The 23776-nt window shown below is 34.6% G+C and overlaps 1 protein-coding gene across 4 annotated transcripts in view; it reads left to right on the top strand.

Annotated features, from left to right (window-relative positions):
• Positions 1–23776, top strand: part of ZDHHC14 (zinc finger DHHC-type palmitoyltransferase 14) — a 317691-nt gene that overhangs the window by 281022 nt on the left and 12893 nt on the right. For all 4 annotated transcript variants that reach the window (XM_051997999.1, XM_051998001.1, XM_051998002.1 and 1 more), the window contains exons 6-8: positions 5133–5235; positions 6814–6923; positions 13131–13233. In XM_051997999.1, coding sequence (XP_051853959.1) covers positions 5133–5235; positions 6814–6923; positions 13131–13233 — 316 coding nt within the window. The remainder of the gene's footprint in view (positions 1–5132; positions 5236–6813; positions 6924–13130; positions 13234–23776) is intronic.

The following is a 23776-nucleotide window of genomic DNA, read 5'->3' on the forward strand; positions in this document are numbered from 1 at the left end:
GTTCTTCCAGATAAGAATTGAAAGATATAGGACAAGTTGAAACCATCCAAAAATGAAATTATCTTTTTATCAGACAAATGATTAGTTAATAACAGTTGTAGAAATCATTCTATATTTTTCACTCATGTGATTCTATATCTTATTAAAGAAAGTGAACATACTTGTGTCCTTTCTTCATGATCATTGTTATGTTATGAACATCAGTTATCACACTATGCTTTAATCGATATTAAAGTCAGAAATTTCTGAGTTGTGTAGCACTAAGTTACTGTACTAAAGAATTGTAGTTGGGTTTTTTTATTTTTAATTTATGGACTAGAACAAGTACTTCCATAACATGTATAATTTTTTAAAAGATGATTGTACATGAAACTGCTAATCTAGTATATACAATTTGCTATTTTTTCAAATATACAACAAAATTATCATGTAAATTTCTTTTTTTCTTCCTTCCTAGAGATGACTAGCATTAAACATGAACAGATGTGTATGTACATATGTATGTGCATGTATACATATATAAAATTATTCTATACATAAATCTATTTATAAATTCTTGGATACAGATAGCAGCTTTTTATGGTTGACCTCCATTCAATCAGCAATTTATTAAACATTTATTAGATGCCAAGCTCAAAGCTGAGTGCTAGGTATTCAAAAATAAAAATGAAAGTGTCCTTGTGCTCAAGGAAGTTACCTTGGGATAGGGAAGACAACAGGTACACATACAGATAGGAACAAAAACTGAGTAGACACAAGGTAAGTAGCGATGAGGGAGACAATAACAGTGTCTTTGCTACACAGGGACAATCAATTAATCAACAAATGCTTATTGTATGTCAAGCATTGAGTTAAATTCTAGAGATATAAAGAAAAGGAAATGGCAGTTCTTGTACTCATGGAACTAACTAATGGAGAATAAAAATAAATCTTCACATAAAAGGCAATATACAAATTAGATGAAAAATAGCTTTTGAGAGGATGGCATTAATAAAAAGGGTGGGAAAAGCCTTCTGCAGGAAGGTAGCCCTTGGGCTATGTCTTAAAGCAAGCCAGGGATTCCAAGAGCTGGAAGTAAAAGGGGACACCATTCTAGGCAGTACAAAGAAAAAGAAATGGGAGATGGATAGCATCATGTGTGAGGAACAGCTGGTTTTTAGAGCATATCAAGAGTTGTAATGGATAATAAAACTGGAATAGATACATTGGGATAACAGATTGTGAAGAGATTTAAATGCCAAGCAGAATAGTTTATATTTGATGCTAGAAGTAATAGGGAACACAAGATTTCATTGAGTAGAAGGTGGAATAGTCAGACCAGCACTTTAGAAGCTATATGCAAGATGGATTAGAATGAGCAAGAACCTTATGGCAGAGAAACCAGTTGGGAGACTGGTGATGAGTCCTTGGACTATGGTGATAGCTACGTGAGTAAAGAAGAGATATTATAATAATTTTAATGACAATTTGTCTCAAAGACATCTGTCTCCTACTGCCAGCCCTTTGTCTGGTTCTAATCTTTGTTGCTGCTATATCTGATCTCTGCCATGATTTTTTTTATCTACTACCCTATTTTCTACAATTTGCTTTTTCTTTCTTTATGGTTGCTTCTCTTTTTTCCTGTTTATTTTCCATTTCTCAGTTTACACAATAATGATGGATGAGTTTCAGGTGTAATTTCAGGTTTTTGCATCTTGTGAATATTTTAATGACTGCTTGCCCTCCAGAGGTTCTTTTGTTCACTGTCAGAAATAGTTTTTTTTTTTTAATTATCTGGGTTTTATCCTCTCTTAGATATCTAAGGTTGCAAGAAGCCCTCTAAAACATGGCTCCCTCCTACCTTTCCAGCCTTCTTACAACTTAAAAACCTTCTATATACACATAAGATCCAGGGACACCAACCTCCTTGCAGTTCTTCGTAGAAGACATTTCATCTCCTGACTCCACGCTAATTCTGCCCTTTGCTTGAAACTGTCCTTCCTCATCTTTGCATCTTCAGTTCTTAGTTTGACCTTCAAATCGCAAGTAAAGTCCAACTTTCTCATAGAAGCCTTTCCCAGTCCTCCTCAGTCTTAGGGCCTTTCCTCTATTGATTGTCTTCAGTTGACCCCACATATATCTTCATAATACATAGTTATTTATATATCATTTTCATCATTAGAATATGAGTTTCTTAAAAGTCAGTCTTTTGTCTTTCCTCATATCCCATCACTTCACATAGAGCCACTGGTACATAGTAGGGGCTTAATAAATGCTTATTCATTGATTGGACAATTATCTGGTACAATTATCTGTCAGCCCTGAGACAGAGTTTAAATACAGTCTCAGATACTTACTAGCTGTGTGATCCCAAGCAAGTCACTTAATTCTGTTTGCTTATCTGTTAAAAAAAAAAAAATAATAATAAGCTAGAAAAGGAAATAGCAAAGCACTCCAGTATCTGCCAAGAAAACTCCAAATGTGATCACGAAAAGTCAGACAGGACTGGAATAAAAAGCAAAATTGACCAATAAGATGACTGACATCCAGACAAGTGAGGTCTCAGATTAGAGCAGATAAAGCCTCCTACTTACGTGTCTTGGTGTAGAATAAGAGCTGACAGAGCAGGGAGTCATTCATTTTTTCTCCTTACTACTTTGTATACTATCCTCCCCCCATTCATGTTGATAATGCTCAGCTAATAGTAGTATTGCTAGGCATGAAATTTCATGGAGTAAGTTATTCCTTTTTCTGAACTAAATATGAATAATCCCAAAGCCTGGGGAAAAAAATCAATGGTAATGTTTTGTTACTTGATATATAGCTTCTCTCCTTAGATGCATTAGTAAGTCATGAATATTTACTTTCTCTAGCCCATAATTTATTGATGAGGATGCATGTTGTAGTTTTAAACTTTCAGACTCATGGTGCATATTATTTTCCCTGAGAAACAGAATTTTTAAACACTTATGAGATAGAAAAAGTCTTCTGTCTTTTCAAATCACTACAGTCCTATTTCTTTATTGATTTAACTCATATTATAAAGAACACCAGACTTCTCCTTTGGTTTATATATTACAGACACATCCTGTGGATTGTTAGACTTCCTCTGAAGTAGCAGGCAATGAGGAATCACAGGGGCTTCTCTTTTATTTGTCAGGAGCCCATGGCTAGCCCTATCCTTAATCTGTCCCCTATGTAGTCAGTCAATAAATATTTATTAAGTGTTTACTAAGTACCAGATGTTGTGCTAAGCATTAAGGGTTACAGAGAGACCAAAATATGGTACCCATCCTCAAGGCATCATACCTCACATCCTAATGGGAAAGACAAGATACCCTCCAAAAAAAAACTGTACATAGAAGATATATAGAGTTTAAATGGAGAGTAATTTTAGAGAAAATTACAATACATCCATTTATTGTTGACCGATTATTTTTCAGAAAATCAATAAGTATTTCCTGAGCACCTGCAATGTGCAAAGTACCATGGTGGGGCAGCAGGCAGTGACATAATGGTAATAGCATTCAGATGGTACTTTAAGATTTCCAAAATATGTGCCCACAACAGTATTGTATTGTACAGATTGGGAAACTCAAATACAAAGAAAGGGCATGGAGATGTAGTGAAAAGAGCATTGATTTTGGAATTTGAAAAGACTTGAGTTTGGATCCCAATTCTACTCATTATCTCATCTATAGGCAAGCCATTTAAACCTCTCTGAGTCTCAGTTTCCTCTTCTGTAAAATGAGGATTTAATACTTGAAGTGGCTGCTATTGTGAAGAAAATGTCTTATAAATATTAAAGCTTTATTAAAAAAATGTGAGTTATTATTAAGGGACTTGCTCATGATCATATTGTTAGTAACAGTGGCAGAATTGAAGCCATGTAATGATGATGATGATTTTGGACATGGCCAAAGTGAGGATTTATAAAATATATTTTATATTTATATTTATATAATATATTTTATTCATATAGATGTATATACTTTTACCTATACACATATATATCTGTGTATATATATATGTATATATATATATGGATGCTATATATAAATGTTGGAAGGGTTATCTTTTTATTTTTTCATTGTTCATTGGGGAAATGATAGATTTAAAATGCAAAATGAGATACTTTTTTAAAATTTTTTTATATGATCAATGGGATTGTTTTGATGCTCAATGCATATTTGTTATGAGGATTTTACTTGTGCTTTTTGATTATTCAAATAGAGAATGGGGAAGTGGGACAGACGTATAAAATAAATAAATAAAATGGAGGGGAGAAAGGATTGAAATTCTGCCTCCAGTAATAAATTCCCAGTTACTATATTCAAGGAGTTTAGTTAGAAAGGGAAAAAAAAAACTAACAAAGATAATAGCACAACGAATGAGACAAGACCCAATATGATTATATGCTAGCTAATACAATATAAACTCTCATTGCTGCAAGTGCCCAGACCTAAGTGATAGGTCAGATAGAGAAGTAGATGAGATCCAAAATGATCAGTTAAGACTTTATAAAGATTTGCTTGAAAAAGAGGCAGGATTTGAAACAAATTGAAGGAAAAGGAGAGGGCATTTCAGTCATGGGGCACCACATGTATGAAGTCACAGAGGCAGAAGTGAGCATTATATACTTACAGGACAGTGAGGGGACAGCCAGAAAGGAGCAAAGAATGAATGTCAACAAGAAAATTGTTAGATAATTAGAGTAAGATCGAATTAAAAGCCTTAAAAACCAACAAGAGGAGTTTACATTTGACATAGTAGAAAATAGGAAACTTAAAAGGATTTGGGGCTAGAAAGTGATATGATCAAAATTATTTTAGTCTGGCAGTGGGGGGTGTGTGTGTGTGTGTGTGCTTGTGCAAATATAGATATAAAAAATGTATTTAAGTAGGGAGAGCCAGGAAACTAGAAGGTGATGTCTTCAGGCATAAGGAGAAATCAGTTGTATTAAATGGTAATTAAAAAGGGTATTAAATAAGATGTCCTTGACCAAATAATAAATATGTTTATGGGCTCATTATTTTGCAGTGGAAAAAAATAGGTAATGTCCTTGTTGGTATTAAACTCATTTTTTAGATAACATCTTAAGCTGTGTGAATTTTCCCCTTTCGTTTCAATTTACTTCCTTGACTTTAAATCACTGTGCTGGAAGCTGTGGTGTGTTTCTTTTCTGTTTGGTCTATTGTCGGTCTCTCAGGTTTCCACACATATTTGATCAGCTCCAATCAAACTACAAATGAAGATGTAAGTGACTTTATGAGATATGTGCAATGTTTATTTATATTGATTAGAAAATGAGGTGGGGAAGTCAGAGTGATTTTGATTTTGCTTCTATGGGGTGATTGTTGACTGACTTCAATCCTATCTAACTCTTCATGACCCCATTTGGGGTTTTCTTGGGAAAGATACCGGAAAGATTTACCATTTCCTTTTCCAGATCATTTTACAGATGAGGAAACTGAGGAAAACAGGATTAAGTGACTTTTCTAGGTCACACGGTACAAGCCATTTAAATTTTGCTCTTTTTGGAACAAACAGGAATTATTAAAAAGAGCATTTTAAATTGTTCACATGTTTAAATCCATAAACATTATTTTATCTTCATGTATAAATAAGTTCACCAGTAGGTCTGGCCAGAAGATCCCTAATACAGAGCACCAAAAGTTGGCTTTATGATTTAAAAATCATTTCCTAAGAGATACACTCCATCTCAGAGGAAGCATGGAGAAATGGAAAACAGGTCTTTCCTGTAGTCAGGAAGAGCTGTATTCAAATCTTGCTTCTGAACACATACTGGCTGAATGGCCCTTGGAAAGTCATTAACCTCCGGGTGTTTTAAGCAACCAGCCCAGAAGTTTGGGGATAGGAGCTACTATACTTTGACAATGAAATTTCCTCATTCAGAGTGTCCTATATCAATGAAATCAGAAATCTAGTACAAAACAACAACAATTTTGCATCTATTTAAATGGAGAGACTTTATTATGATATGATATGTTAGAATAAAAATGTGCATTCCATCTGTGTTTTATACTTCTGTTTAAATTCTGGGTTTGATTGTCTAGTTCCTGTTTTTAATTAAACCTCTTATCCAAGTTTATCTTTCTCAGAATCCTGAATGATGTTACAATAAGGGCATTAAAAAGTAATTTTGGAAGATAATTCTCAAGCCAGTTTGAACACAAACTTAAAAAAAAATTATTACAGAAGCATTTATAAACACATGACAAAAAAGAGCTAAAAAGATCTGCAAGGTTAGCCTAAAAGAAGACATGTGAAAATTGATAGAGAGATAAATTAAGCTTTTGGAAATTAAAACATAATACATTAATTCAGGAATTATAATACTGTGTATTTTCTATGAACTTTATCACTGGAAACCACAAGAGAGAGTCTTTGTGATTCTTAGATGGATGTTACAGAACAGACTATTGGGACAATGCTTTGAGCCAGAATTCTTCTAGTATATATAAATTACTTCCTGGAAGAAACATTAATCACTTTGGGGAGCTACATCAACTCTATCTGCCATCTATTTAATTATTGATTGCTTCAGAACACTAAATGAAAGCTTGGAAAAAATATTCTTTTTACCTTTTAATATCACATGGTCGGAATTTAAGGTGAGAGCTCTCTATTAAGTCACTTTCTACTTTAACTCATTTGCTCAAAATTGAAATTTTAGGATTCTAAGGTTTAGGAAAAGTGTATTTCATGGTTTCTTTTACAGAGAAAAAAAGCAATGACCTGAAAGTCAGTTTGCCTAAATTGTGACTTCAATAAAAGGAATGCCATGTGTGATAAATTCTCCATGTCTTTCAGATTAAAGGATCTTGGTCAAATAAAAGAGGTAAAGAAAATTATAATCCCTACAGCTATGGAAACATCATTACAAATTGTTGTGCTGCCCTCTGTGGGCCTATATCTCCAAGGTAAGCTTTCCAAAAAGTCATGTCCTCTCAAAGGAATGGTTTCATTATAGATCTAAAGTATTAAACATAAATAAATTAACTCCTTAAATTGTAGTTGTGCAGGGCAAAGTGAAATAGTGATTTGATCATCTGGAGATTTTGATCTAAGTAGACAACCGAAGGTAGATTTTTTTTTTTTAAGACCTAAATTACCCAAGCCAGCTGTCTGTTTCGATTAAATTCACCAGATGGTTGTGAGAGTCCCACTTTGTTTTTTTCTGATGTAAACAAATTTTTTTGTGAAATTGAATAGGGATTTTTTTGTTTGCTTGTTTGTTTTATGGAATCAGTGTGAAACATAAAAACTAAATCCTTAAAGTCTAGTAAGCCCCTGTGATGTGATTAATCATGAAGTCAATAAGTATTGATTTCTCCCCATGTGCCTAGCACTGTGCATATGGTAAGAAGTTGCCTCAGGCCAGAAGAAACAGCATCTGGTTGAAGAGATAAGATTAATATACATTAAATTACTGGAAAAGAGTACAAGAGACAGCAAATAACCCAATGCTATATAATATAGCCTGCAAATTCTGATGGATGTTAAAAAAAGGAGAAGTCTACATGATCTAGGGTATTATGGGGTAAAATTTATTGTACCAGCTTATCTCTGTGTAGCTCTTGCTCAGCTGATTTTTAATCCTAGCATGGGTTTTCATCTGGGACTAACTCCATTAGATTCCCCATAACCTCCAATATCAACATGTATCTACTGAGTACCTAAGTATGGGAGTGGAGGGAGCTGCAGAAATGGGATGGACACTAGACTAACAAATCCCATATCTTTGATCTAGATAACCTTTCTAAAAGTATCAGCACACTGCCACATTTTCCATTTTTCCTTCTGAATACGGTAAAAATGCAAATTACATTAAAAGTGGGAAAATATCTACTTTACTCTGAGTTAGGACAACCCTATGCCTATTATGCTTCTGGGTCACCAAACTCCATGATCAGTTGGAGTTCATGAAACATCAACTATTATTAAGGTACAAAACATTATTGAGTAAAGAAGTATTATATAATAAAAAGAATTAGCAATGTATTCATAAGACATAATTTTAATTATATACTATTTTGAATTATCTGGATTATTTCATTAATATACATAATTGAAGGTTTTTTCTATTGCAGTTTCTTCTGAAATTTAAGAATATTATTAATAGTTTCAAACAATGCGTAGCTTAGGATTATGATTTTAAGCTAAAGTATATCTAGAACAAAAAGGAATTCCACTCAAAATAACTGTCAATTGTATAAAATATTTGGGAATCTGTATGCCAAAGGAAAGTCAGGAACCATATTAACACAACTAAAAAACACTTTCCATACAAATAAAGTCAGATCTAATCAATTGGAAAAATAAGAAGTGCTCATGGGTAGGCTGAGCAAATATAATAAAAATGAAATACTACTTAAATTAATCTACTTATTTAGTGCCATATCAATCAAACTCCCAAGAAATTATTTTAAAGGTTGGACAGTAAAGGGTCTGAGGTTCATGCCATATCAAGACTGGTTGAAGGAACTCGGAATACTTAGCCTGAATAAGTAAGAGATGACTCTAGGGGAACATGATAATCATTCCATGTATTTGCTGGGATGTCAGATGGAAAAGGAATTAGAATTATTGTGCTTGGCCCTAGAACTATGAGCAGTGTGCATAAGTTAAAAATTTAGATTTGAAGAAAAGGAGAAACTTCCTAATAATTGGAGCTATCCCAAAGTAGAACGGATTTCCTTGAAGGTCATAGGTTCCCTATTGAGTGTGTGGGAAAGGAAATTTTTTTGTCCAATACAAATTAGAACTGTTGACCATAAGAGATCTTCCAATTCTAATTTTTTTATTATTCTGAACATTAAAAAATACAAAATATATCTTCTTCTGTTATGTTAAACAATCAAAATATAGCCAGCTAAAGTTTTTCAAATGACATACTTAGAGATGATCAGAGGACTTAAATAATGAAGAATTGAGAATAAAAGAAGGTAGCTTAGAGTTTTGCTGGATGAGGACTCCCAAGATCTAGGTAACTGTTCACATTATGTTAGAAGGGTTGGTTCTGAGAATCAGTTAAGAATTACTGATTAGGCAAAAAATAATACATAGAAATGTTCGGAAATTTTCATCTTTTTATGACTCAGGTTGTGTCTCGTACTTGTAACAGAAAAAAAGTCAGCAGGTCTCATTTATCATGTGTCCCAATTTTTTTTTCCTTTTTAAAGAAAGACTGAGGTTTCCTTGTAAAGGAAGGATTTATAGAATTTTTCTTTTTGTAAAAATATTTCCCCTTATTACTAGTTCTACCCTTGTAGTTAATCAAGTTGTTCACTTTCCAAATACAATTTTGAAATAACAAAAATTAATTTTAACTGGGTTCAATTTAAGCCTTTGAATATGTTTGGCTGAGTATGGTTTTTGTTGTTTTTTAACTCAGTTAAGAACAGGATTGATTTCAAATGTGTCTATTCTATTTTCTCACCTACTTAAAACATGAGAAATTTTAAAGAAAATAAAAGAGGAAAAAAGTGTTCTTTTCAATTTTTTCTTAAAATCAAATCCCTCTATCTATTTTAAAGGGCACACATGCACATGCATTTCACACACACACACACACACACACACACACACACACACAGACTTATCATCAGTCTTTTCTATAGTATTGTTATTTTGTCATAAGGAACAAGTACTTGTCTGGAATAAAGTCCACAAGACTGCCAAATTGATTTATGGATGTACCTTTAGACACTGAAGAAGTCAATAATAACAACCAGAAAATATGGTCAGATTTAGGTGATGGTGGGAGAATAGGTTGATTTTATTTTTAGTTTTGCTTTTCAATAAAAGTAAAACAGCCCAAAGATTTTTGCCTTTAACTTTACTAGTTCAGTCCTATCACAGAACTCTGAAGACTTTCCCCATGTTTTGAACACTCCTTTTCAAAGATTCTAAATTAATTCCAGGGGAAAAGTCAATTTTATTCCAACACAGGAGACGTAACCTATGACTGAGAGCTTGGATTTTCTGTTGGCGATCTAGGAATGAACAAAGGTTATACTTGCCTTTTAAGATGTATGTGGACATATTTAACATATATTGGATAACTTGCCCATCTAGGAGATGTGGGGTGGGGAAGGGAGGAAAAATTTGGAACACATGGTCTTGCAAGGGTCATTGTTGATAAATTATCATTGAATATGTTTTGAAAATAAAAAGCTTTAATTTAAAAAAAAGATGTATTGGACATAATCAGGGGCTTATTCAGACTGTGTCATCAATACTATTAAATCATTGAACTGATTTATCTATTGTAAAGAGAGACTGAGAATTTCCACTGTGCATATTTTCATCATATTTTTCTCCACTTCCCGATGAGCGGAGAATAACCACCAGAAAGAGAGCCACAGGACTAGAAAATATCATCAAAGACCATCTCATTAGAGCTATTCCTATCCTACTCTTCTCTCCCTTGTTCATTCCCTTCCTCTATCCCCCTCCAACACTCACCAAGAATGTTCATTCTACTTCTAACAGTCTGTGGAAAGAATCAATATATCTTGGTGAACCATTCCAGTATCCAACAGCCTTGACTCTAAAGAGGGTCTTTATACCTAATTTATACTTCCCTCACAATGAATTAATTCTCCTCTTCCTTTTCTCGCAATGGAGACAGAAAATGACTACTTTCCAGTTTTATTACACTGATCCTAAGTATATTTGAAGCCCTGAATCTCCTACAATGAAGCTCTTATATTTAACAATTATTTATCAAATGCTTGTTCATCTATGGTACTATGAAAATGTTAAAAGACATAGAGATGTGTATAGTCATAGAGCTACTGTATTTTACCTGCTTTCAAAAAACTTCCTTTCTCTAATCTAGGTTATACAATTCTCACTGCATTTTCAATCAAGCATTAAGCCCCTGCTATGTGTCAGGTGTGCTAAACTCTGAGCAAACAAAGGATAAAAGACACCTTGCTTTCGTGGAGCTTCCAGCTATCTTTGCAGTACTGTCACTTATACAAAAAGGTGTTTTTAAGTATTAGATGTTCAAACAGGTTATAATCAGTCAGTTAGTAGACAAGCAATTTATTAAATGTTTACTATGGCCAGACACTGTGCTAAGTCGTGATCTAATCTAATGATTTAGCCAGTACCAAGCACAATTAAATTCAAAGTTGTTTTTTTATATATACCAGTTTTTAATATGTCATCCCTTGGAATATAAATGATGCCCTAAAACAAAATCTTTTTGAAAATAAAGAAAAAATGTGTGTATACACACTGAGCAATAATTATCATCCATTGTCCATCTCAGACCCTAGAACATCATGGGGTTTTTGCTCACCTAAAGAGAAAGCCAACACAGGTAAACTACTTTCACTTGTTCATTGCCCTATCAGCTGACCACTTTTTATACTTTTCATATAACTAGGGAAGGAGGGAAGAGTAAATAGGGATAGAATGTATAAGAAATTCTGTCAAATTTTACTTACTTTCCCAATGAAGCACCCCCATTCCCCTTTCTTGAGTTATTAATCCATATACACAAACATGCACACATGAGCATATGTGCCCACAAATACATACACACACTCACCACACACACCTTAGCCATCAAATTCTCTGGTGATTTGAAAATGAAGTTCTAACACAGAGCTAAACTTAGGCTAGAGTGAATGAGGGCTGTCTTTAGTATCCAACTTTACTTTGTTTTTCTTCTCCTTTGCTTCTACTGATCCACAGCATCCTTATTTTGTTCTCTAGTTACCCTATTTAGACTTACTGAACAAATAGAATTTGTCTATTTCAAGTCCCTCAGATATTTGAAAATGTCTATCCTGCCCCCCTTGACTTTCTTCTTCAGGCAAACCATTCCAGTTCCTTCAGTTGTTCCTCAAATAGCACCTTCTTCATCCCTTCAACATCCTAGCTGTCCTAAGAATTCAAGAGTCTCTCTTTGGCACCTTCAAGTCAAAACTCTGACATGGAAAATGTTAAAAACCCTTTCTTACCCCAGTATTTTTAAAGAGAGATGAAATTATACATAAGGGATTTTCCTTTTATTTTAAGACAAATTTTAAAGCTCCATAATTTCATTCTTCATTAATGCCTAAATATGAATGTGATAGATATTGTAATTATTTCAAAAGTGATATTCTAGATAGTAATATATGACTTATGTTTCAATGAAGTAATGGGAAAAGTACTGAACTACTCAAGTCAGGGAGTATTTATTAAGCATTTACTATGTTCCAAGCACTGGGGATACAAATACAAGCAGTATGATAGTACCTGCCCTCAAGGATCTTACATTCTAATAATGGAAGAGAGCACATAAAAAGAGGGTAGAAAGTAATAGAGATGGGGGGAAAAGGGACAGATAGAAGCTACTCAGGTGGGGATCTGGTAAGGAAAGTTTGATGAGTCAAGAAAAGGACCTGGAAAGGAATATTACCTAGCATTTCTGAGCCTCCATTTCCTCATCTACAAAAATGGGGATATTCACAGAATCACAAACTTAGAACTAGAAGGGATTTTAAAGGTCACCTAGTTAAACATCTTAATTTTACAGATGAAGAAATTAAAGCTCACAGGTTAAGTGACCTGCCTAAAATCATCAAAGTGCTAAATAGTAGAGTCTAGATCTACCCAGATCTTTCTCCAAATTCAGCATTTTTTGTACCAAACCACACTGCTCCATACAACCCTCCCCATAAAGTTATTGAAATAACTGAAAGCATTATATTAATGTGAGTTATTATTAATATTAGAACAGTGCCTGACACATAGTAATAATAGAGACCAAATTCTACACCATATTTGTATGAAATTGTCCTGTGAACTTTTATACTTTGAAAGATCCTTTATTTCAACACTACACACATATTCTTCCTGACTTTGATTAAAACCACTTCATATTTAATGAGTAGCTATGTATATAAAATAAATCCTAAATAAATAGCTAATCTAGAAATGAGGGTTTTTGGCAATCAGTTTACTCATACACACATACACACACACACACATACCCTTACACCTGACCAGTTAACTATGTTGTGATCCAAAATGTCTTTGGAGAGAGAAAAAAAAATAAAAATATTTCTGAACAATCTCTTGTGTTCTCAAGTCACTCTCCCTACTTTTTCTCTTTTCTTTTTCAGCCTAATTGATCGAAGAGGATTTATTCAGCCAGACACACCACAGCCAGCAGCACCAACAAATGGAATCACCATGTATGGGGCCACACAGTCTCAGAGCAATATGGTAGGAGCCAGTGCATAGCAGTGTTCACCTGATTTCCTATGAATGTTTTTGCTTTTTGCTTTGATATGAGCTAATCAAATAACACACTAACATACTTCTTCCTGGAAGGAAGAGCAATGCCTTAATCATCAAATCTCAAAGGAGACTTATCAAGAGAAGACAAGGTTTTTAATTAAGGTATACAGGTGGTTGCAAATGCCATAATAGGGGAGGGTGGGATTCCAGCTACAAATTATATGACGTTATGGTTTGTGATATTGATTCTGTGATTTGTGGCCCTGTGTTGATCCCTGCCAAATATTGAACCAGACTTATTTAAGTGCCATTGGTGAAGTGGATCAGATACTATAAAATCTGCATTCATTTCCTAACTCAGACACTTTCTAACTGAATGATTATGTGCAAGTCACTTAACTTTCCTGACTCATTTTCCACATCTGTTAAAAAAAAAAAATTCCTATAGTACCTACCTCACAGGGTTGTTGTGAGGACCAAATGAGAAAATGTGTATAAAGTGCTTAAACTGGTATTAAAAATGTCTGTTATTGTTGATATAAATTGAAAACAAAATAGGAAAAATTCACCTAAGGCAAAATTGTGAAACAGATGAAGTTCATCTTAGGCAACAGTAGGCTCACTTTTCAGTCCACTTTCCTCTGCTTTTTATATTTCTAGCTCCATATACTCTGGTATCTCAGAACTTTAAGCTAATATTTTATTATCAGTCATTTATACTTTTGTGTGAATGAGTTTATCATTATCTTACCTGTTCTTGGGTTATTTGCATTTCAAGTCTTCCCTTGGATTGTACAGTAAAAGGTTTTCATTCTACTAGGAAAATTTAAGGCATCCATAAATCCAACTGGTTGTAGAGATTTTGTGTCATGGGACCAAATTGTCTAGAAGCCTTGATTTCAGAAATCAATTTAGACCTAAAAGTGCTTCAAAAATCTTTATCATTGATAGTCACCAATCTTCCCAAAGCAGGTCCTTATTTCTGCTGATATTGCTAAATGGTATCTTCATGGCTCCTAATCATTTCCCTCTCATCTTTATTAGGGTTGCATAGAATTTCTTACAATAAAATTCCAACTCAAAGAATCTTAAGACCTAAATGACAATTTCCCAGTGCATTTGATTTCTTTTAATAACTTCAAAAGAAGTTCACAGTTCAAAAACATATTTAGATGCTCAGAGTTAGAGATATGGGCTAGAGCTCTCATTTCATTGATACAGAAAACTCCCAGATAAGGAGACCTTCTTTTATCAATAAAGATAGAGATAAATACCTTCCCTACAACTGAAAGTTTGCCTTTGCAGAGGAGTTAAGTGACTTATTCATAATGATGCTATTACTATATGTAGAAGGCAGGGCTTGAGCTTTCTGGACTCCATGGTCAGCTCTGTCCATTATACAACACTACCTCCCCAGTGACTCGGGACTATATAAAATGATTATTTGTTGTATATTACAACAAACACCAGGAAAATCATATTCTTTATGCCAATCAGGCATCTCTTTTAATCAAGTGAATTCTAAAAGCGAATTTATTGTATACACAGTGCTGAATTTTTGTAGAGAGTTTTTTTGTGAGAGTTTATCTGTCCCTTCTATCTATACCAAGATAGCCTCACATATCCAATTCACTTGAAAATCATATCAGCTTCCGGTTGTCTTGGTCCTCTAGGAGAAGGAAAGACAAAAAAACAAAACAAAAACAAAATAGTTATGGAAAAAAGATACAGAAATAGGAAAGGAGATGGGGAAGAAAAGGAGAAGACTTCCCGAGACTCATTTAACTCAAGAGGGCCCTTGGACAATGGCCACATAATCTTCAACCAAGCTTTCCAGCTTGGTAGGATCTGCCTATTAACAGCCATATCCATTTCTACAATGATGAATGAATGTATAATGATGACAAAATTTAGCATATGCCATTCATAAATTTAAAGATGTTATTTTTAGACATAAAAGCACTTTTTCATTTTTAAAAATTGTGCAGCCACTATTGTTTTGCTGGTGTGTATTTCTTCTCTGTATTCCACATCAAATTGCTAGAGTTAAAAAAAAGATTTAATTTTAATATGCTGCCATCATCAAACTACTATTTGAAGTCCTTCAGGTTAGCATATTATAAAACATTACATAATTAAAAGCTAAAATGAATGCTCTAGATCAAAAGTACTTCAATTCATCAAGGATTTTATTATGAAGTAGCTATTATGTTAGGCTGTAAAGCTAAACAAAATAAAATGGTGACTACTCTCAAGAAGTTATACATTTTTCTGGTCGATATTTGTAATCCTCTTGCTGTTAAGAAGATATATAGCAAAGATTATTGCTGCCTTGTGAAGCAAAGGCAGGAAAGCTAAACAAATCCCAATGAAGAAGGATCGGCTATATCTCAGCTCTCCAATGAACTTTGGGCCCAATATGGCACAGTAAATATGACTGCAATGTAGTTCCAAGAACACAGGACCAGGATTAGTGCACCCAGATACTAGTCCTACCTCAGAGGCCACAATCAAGTTATAGGATTTATATCTTGTAAGTCTCAGCATCCTAAATCTGAAAAATGGTAGAAAATTCACCAGATGATGACTTCCCAAATCTCTTCTAGCTTTAGAAGTTATAATTCTATAGAAATACATACTCTAACATAAAAATTATTTAGAAGAAAATTAAGATTCTGGAAGAAATTATTGCTCTACCTTATTACTTTATCAATTGTGTAAATATTCCAAGACTTTGTAGAGCTTAAGCTAGATAGCACAACAGATAGAATACTAGACCCGAATTCAAATCTGGTCTCAGACATTTACTTGTCATATGACTCTGCTATTTCTCATGTATTTTTTTAAAAAATGAGCCAGAGAAGGAAATGTCAAACCATTCCAGTATCTTTGCCAAGAAAACCCAAATGGGGTCATGAAGAATGAAATGGCTCAACCCAGAGAGTGTTTCCACTTTATCTGGGGTTAAATGAAAATAGTTCTATTTTTCTTATGATTTCTGCTCCCCCCCAAAAAAAAAAATCCAAACAAGCAAAACTATTTTTTGAAAGATAACTGCTTTCCAAGCCAATATTTCAAGTGAGACAGTTTTGCTTATTGTTTTCCTGAAACTAGCATAGTACCTGATCCATAGGGACATAGATGTATTTTTTCTTTGATTTCAGTAGTTTAAATAACTCCATTGTCAAAGAACTCCTTCATCTAATGCAGATGGGCAACTTCTCTGCTACTTATGGTCTTAAACTTAGAGAAGTTCAAATTATTTAGACATTTGCCCTAGATCTCACAAGCTGAATGTGTCAAAGAGAAAACTTAAAGGCGGGTCTTCCTGGCTCCTGGCCTTCTATGCCATACTACCAGCCATGTAGGAAATATTTAATGAATGTTTAATGTTTAATTGCTTGATCTTTTTTAAGGAAATTTTGGCATCAGGGTTACTTTCCCATGGAATTCAAGAAAAGGGATAGAAGTATGGTCTAGACAAAACTGAGAGTCATTTACAAAGTGGAGGGGAAGACAAAGATAAGGCAGACAACCATCTGAGAAAACAAAACAAAACAAAACAAAACAAAAAAACAATTGACAGTAGGGCCTAAAGCAAAAGGAAATAATTGATATTAAATTTTAAGAAAAAACAAAGAAGTTCCATGTAATCCATCCAGATGTCAGAAAGTCTCCAACTAAAAAAGTGGGAATTTCTGCCTAAGGCAATTTCTAGTATTTCCCCCCCAAATCCCCATTGTTTTTGTTTCTTATTATACATCGGGTAATGTTAGTACTAAGTGGAAGTTATGTACCTAACAATTTCCAGGAACTGTCAAAACCTAGAGAAATGAGCTAAAATATTTCAAGAGTGCCAACTGAAATTAGTCTTTGGGGGCAAAATTTCACATTCCTTTGCTTTGATTTATTCAGGCTGGCACATAGAACAGGCATTCCAACCAGGGCCTCATCAGTCAAAAAAAGTCAGCAAGTGTTCATTGAGTCCCAACCATGTATCAAGCTCCATGCACAAAACAGCATGATGAAGAGTTTCTTTCCATCTGTTTCAACATTAGTTGTTCAGATTAATTTCTGTTCTGTGGATAAACATGATTTGTATTAGTAAAATCAATTGACATTTGTAGAAACTTACCTCCTCACCTTTTATTAAATGATTAGCATGCTTAGTTACCCACTGAATTAAAATATCGTGTCCTAGTCCACCCGTTCTATAAGGTATTTAATAGCAAGGATACCATTAATAAAATACATGAAAAAATAAAAAGATTTCCTGTTCAGATGAGGGCTGAGCAGATGACGACTAAGGTCCCTTATAATCCTGAGCATTGCTTTCCCCAGCTTACAAATGTGAACATTAAAGCAGATGGAGTTTAAGTAATAAATCCAGAACCATATAATAAATTTCTTGTATATCTAGGAATAGGAATAAACACAGTGATTAATTAGAACATAATATTATTTAGTAAGACAACTCAGTGGCTTAATAGATAGAGAATTGGACTGAGGTCAGGAAAACTCATCTTCCTGAGTTCAAATCTGGCTCAGATATTTACTGTGAACAAGTCACTTAACTCTACCTTAGTCATCTGCAAAATGAGAATGAGAAGCAAATGGCAAATAATTCCAGAATATTTGCCAAGAAAATCCCAAATGGGATCATAGAGAGTTGGTCACAACTAAACAGCAAAATCCTCATATGGCATAATTTTGAGACCTTACATTATCCTTAGGGCCCTCTGCTAGATGTTCTCCAGCCTATAATTTTCTTTCATTTTTGAGGTGAGCTGAACACTAAACTCTAGATGGGGTCTAATCTAGGAATATCCTTCATGAAGAAATTACTCTCTTGATGCAACTCAAGATGACTTCCTTCAGCTCAGTTTATAGATAAGGAAGTAAATAGGGTTAAGTGACTTGCTTAGGATCATACAACTACTAGGTATCTGAAGCTGGAGTTGAACTCTATCCACTGTACCACTTAGCTGCCCTTACAAGTTGTAATATTACTATTATCTTCTCTTTGGGTCCAATAATTCAAATAGTTCTGAATATATCCATCTTTTTCCACAAGAATAACATGAAAACTTTTAGCAAATGTTTAACTAAACTCTAGATCAAGGGTCCTCAAACTTTTTAAATAGGAGGCTAGTTCACTGTCCCTCAGACTGCTGGGCCAGACTTTAGTAAAAACAAAAACTTTGTTTTGTGAGCCTTTAAATAAAGAAACTTCATAGCCCTGGGTGAGAGGGATAAACATCCTCAGTTGCCGCATCTGGCCTGCGGGCCATAATTTGAGGACCGCTATGAGTCTAGATAAACTATACTTATAACATTTCCCCAATTTATCAGGTTAGAAACATTATTTTTTAAAAAAAGGACTAAGGTTGTTCTTGAATGGCATGTTCTTAATGAAGCCATACTAGCTCTCTTTTAAAATCAGCATTTCTTTTTCTAGATGTTCATTAGTCTTCTCTTTAATCATACATTCTAGAATTTTATTAGGAATATGGCACCACTTTGGAATGAGTCTTGAAACTTGCAAAGAGCTTCTGGGCAAGCAAGAACCAGCAGAATTCATAAGCTTTTTTAAAAAATATATAGTCAGAAGATCCCTCATATATACTCTTTTCAGTCAATTTTGCTATCACTCTTCCAAAAGCATGGAAATGAACTGCAGGGAAGGGACAAAAGTCTCTTCTAAAACTCAGAGGCAATTTAGGAATGAGCAGTAGAATGATGACTATGGTTTGGACTGAATTTCTTACCTTAGTCACACTGCTTCCAATCAATTGGGGAGAGAGTAGAAGGGAGGAAGGAAAGATAAAGATATATTCTTAAGCATGACTATTGAATAAAAAGTTATAAAGACCATAAAAGTTAAAATTCTATTTTGCCTCCTGTTTCGTTCAGATACTTTTTTAGTCCATGCTAAGGCCTAAGGCAGGCTGGTATAGTACAGTCTCTGAATTCAATCTCCCACTTCTAACTCCACTGTAGTAAGATCCCCAGGGTAATCCTTAGGGATCATAAGGTGATCTAATGCTCATGAGCTCCAATAAATATACTTGCCAGTTTCTGTCAATTAATTGGCTAGCCTAAATTAGCTTTTTGAAAGGGTTATTTACTAGTGATATGTTTGGCTCCCAAATACCCCCCAAAAAAATCTGTAACACAGTCTCTCTTAAGTACATGTGGAGGTTTGGGGAGAATAGCTTCAAGTTTAGAGCACATGTGTTAAAGGGGCTAATTTACAGCTCCCCAAGTACTTCTGCTAGAATCCTTAAGATGTTTCCCCTCAGGTATGATATAATTTTCTATTAGACTTCTTGTGAAACTGCCTTTCACTATTTTTTAAAATCTTTCCTTTCCTCCTGCAAGGTTTGCAGACCTTACATTAGCTGTTATTGTTCTGAAAACATTGTCAAAAAACTGATGCAAAAGTCCAAATTCTCCACTCCTCTAAGACTCTGAAACTCCTCTTCTGCCCAAAAGAAAATGGGAGAAGACACCAAAGCCAAAATTCCTCCTCATTCCCAGAAATTTCTTTTCAAGAGATTGAGATTTTTTACTCCCAAAAAGCTATTTTGTTCCTCACCTAAAGCCTCAAGACCAATTTGGAAGATAGGTAGTCTGAGTGAGTCTCATTATAGAGAGAATGTTTCCATGCAACAATGAGAAAAGTACTATGGAGCAGAACCCTCAAACACCTCCATTTTGTGCGCCATTGTGAGTCTTTGAAATGTCAAGACAATCAGAACCACCAAGTTAGTCTTCTCTTGCCTTGATACATGAAATACCATACTATTAAGGATAAACTTCTTTAGGACTTTTATACTAAAATATAGCTTAAGCATTTTGTACAATGCCAGACTCACCATTCGTTTAAATTCTTCAGTTTCAAACTGACTCAACATTTGATAGACAATCACTGTCTAAAAACACTGCTAATGTAAAATTCTAATTCACCCAGCAGGTTTTTAAAAACATTTGAATTCTTCAAGAATCTTTTTTTCATTTAGACTAAAGGCTGTGATTGATTTTATTCAGTGGAAAATTGCTGTCACCTGATCAAGTATCACAGCATAGGATCTTGACATTTTAAGTGAAGATGGAATAATTGTCTAGGCTGACCCTTACCCTTACAGGTTTTTTAAGGCATTAAAAGCTTGGCTTTTTAATGAAGGCTTATTTTCTTATGGGATCCTTAATGTTTTGCATATTAGATAATGTTTTAAAAATTTATTGCAAAATTTTTATGAACAAATCAGTTTGGAAGCTATCATATCCTGTCTCTCTCTTCTATTCAACAACAACAAAAAAAAATCTGATTACTTCATTGTTGATTTTTGAGAGATTCAAGCTATTTTGCCTCATAATACTTGAAGATTACATTTAGGATCAGGATTCATCTAATTGTTATGAGTTATTTTATCCAAAGCAAATCTTATTTTTTGGTCTAGTTGAATGCTAATAAGGATAATATATGAAGAAAGCTAATAAGAAATAAAAGGTCAGCATATCTTAAATATTTTCAATGGCTTTAAACTCTGTGTATATAGCTCTTTCTCCTGACAAATCTTCAAGGTGTGATGGCAGAATGAAATGGTCCCAGCAGTCTACCAGGAAGAAGGAATTCTCTGAGATGTAATGATGTGGTCAAAGCAGAATCATTTAATTAGGGTGTTTGCCTTGGCAGAAATTTAACCACAAACCAATGGTTCCCCACACTTGGTTTAAACTTTAATAAATTCCCTTCAGGGAGGTTTTGCTTCATTTTACCTCAAAGGTTCTGAGTGGCTTTAGACTTGTTTTCCCTCTTCTCTCCCATTGTGATTTCTCAGATTATCAATTAGGGTTTAGGCTGGCATCTCCTCCAGTTTGGTTAGAAAAGGGAGCATCAAGTACTGCAAACTACATTCATAGTAATCATATATATATATCTATGTGTATATGTGTGTAGTGTATTATGTGTGCTATATACACTTGACCTTACAAAGCTGCCTTTTTTACAACAATCTAATGAGATAAGTCATTGTAGATATTATTGTCTCCATTTTACTGACTAAAAAAACAAGGTTTAAAAAGGTGAAGTGATTTCTCCCATATCAGACAGACAGTAAGTGTTAGGCGTATGAGACAGCTTCCTGGATTCAAATTTGGGCCAGACACTTATTAATTCAGTGACTCTAGGGAAGTAATTTGACCTAGTTTGCCTCAGTTTCCTAATCTGTAAAATGAGTTGGGAAAGGAAATGGCAAACCACTGTAGAATCTCTGCTCTCCTCCCCCCCTAAAAAAAAAAACCTACCCAAATGGGATCATGGAGAGTTGGGAATGACTGAAAAACAACTTGACTGAGAGAACATGAATCTAGTTTACACTGTCTGTAGATGCTATACTCGTGGCAAAGACTGAGAAAAAATCTGAGGTGATCTCCGCCAAATTCATATGCCTCTTAGCTCCCTAAGTGACCTCCACCAGCAGGAATATGCTTACTGTGGAAGTCACCAAATGCAAAGCACTTGCCCTCCCTCAAACTTTTACATGGGGTAGCAGCCTTTTTCCATCACGAGACAGAAAGAGAGAATTAAGTAGGTTTGCTATGGGGAAGTTAATGTATCTCTTCATTCTGACACGGGTTTGAAAGTTCTAACTAGGAATATTTAGGTTCTGCATAATTTTTAGTCATTTAAAAAATCCCTCCTTCCTTCTCTCCCCCATGAAGGGATGGGGTCTCTAGTACAGGGTCCTTTATAAAGGACATTTGCACAAGAGTCAGGGCTGGCCCTGGACCTAATTGTGTAGGAATTAAATTTTGTCTCCATCACCACTTTTCTCTGGAAAAGGATGCTGCATTCAAACCCCTTTGAGTCTGATCTCTGGTGTCTTCCCACCTGTATGATATGGGACAAGCCACTCTCTGAGCTTCTCTCTAAAATGAAAAGATTGGACTAGATACTTTCTGAAGTCTGAGGTTGTTGTTTTTAAACTATTTTTGTTGTTCAGTAGTTCATACTTGATTCTTCGTGACCCTTTTGGGATTTCCTTGGCAGACACTAGAGTAGTTTTCCATTTCCTTCTATAGCTCATATCATAGACAAGGAAACTGAGGCAAATAGGATTAACTGACTTCCCTAGAGTCACAGAGGTAACAAGTGTCTGAAGCCATATTTGAGCTCATAAAGAATAGTCTTTCTGACTGCAGGCTTAGCTCTCTATATAGTGCAACACCCAGTTTAAAATATACGATCAAATAAGACAGCCTGTGTAAAACATTTTGCAAATCTTAAAATACTATACCAGTGTTATTATTATTTATTTTTTGCGTTGATCTTACAAGTACCTAGTGCCTTTATGCTCTCAACCCTCATCCTTCCTCTATAAATTGAGAAAGTTACATTTGATGGCCTCTGAGATCCCTTCTAGCTGTTAGTCTCTGATACTTCCCAGAACTATTCCCTATCCATCCAAACCAGCTCTTAGAATTCTGTCATTTACACCTTATGCGCAGGGGTCCTCAAACTAGGGCCAGATGCGGCAGCTGAGGATGTTTATCCCCCTCACCCAGGGCTATGAAGTTTCTTTATTTAAAGGCCCACAAAACAAAGTTTTTGTTTTTACTATAGTCCGGCCCTCCAACAGTCTGAGGGGCAGTGAACTGGCCCCATATTTAAAAAGTTTGAGGACCCCTGCTTTATGGAAACAATTTCCACAATGGATCATAGAATATGAGCACTCAACTACAAAAGAATAAGCCTCTGGAAAAACAAAAAAAATGACATATTCTATATCCATTCATCTACTGTCTCCTTCCTCTTCCATCCCAGTCCCATTTTTATTTTTGTTTATGTAATAACTATGGAGCCACATTGGTATAAAACTCTTACCACACCCCTGTCATAGAGAGTCTTTGTCAATGTATTTCCTTTTCTGTTTTTCTTTTAAGCTTTTTCTGATCACTACCATCAAGGGAGGCGTTGTCTTCCATGAATAGAATTTCATATATAAACAAACAGGTGAGAGAATTAATAAGGAGAATTAATTAAATTTATAATTAATAATTAATAAGGAGGTAGAGGAGTCTTTCTAGTATCTCTGAACTCCTAGCTTTCTTTTGGGAGGTGAATTTTCATAGACCAGAGTAGGATTAGCTGGTAGATTGAATATGTCATTACCCCCACCTTCATTACATTTTAGACAATATATTGTCTCTATAGTTTCTTATGCTTTAGAGTAGGTCAGATGCAAACTAAAAATCTGTGATAATCCAGTTCAAGGAAATTTCCTTCACCCTGTCCCCTCCCCCAAAAAAATCCTTCTTTCACCTTTCCTGCACCTCTCTTCCTCAGTCCAAACATAATATGTATGTATGTATGATACTGATTTTATATGAACTGATTTTAGCTAGTCTTTTATGAGTGGTCAGATATTATACACAGCCATGAAAACCTTTGCCTAAGGAAACACTAGGATCAAATAGGTGGTCCCAGCAGGCCCTACGGGAATTCTTGGCCTAGTATAAAAGC

Source organism: Antechinus flavipes, chromosome 4 (assembly GCF_016432865.1).
Source record: "Antechinus flavipes isolate AdamAnt ecotype Samford, QLD, Australia chromosome 4, AdamAnt_v2, whole genome shotgun sequence".
NCBI lineage: Eukaryota > Metazoa > Chordata > Mammalia > Dasyuromorphia > Dasyuridae > Antechinus > Antechinus flavipes.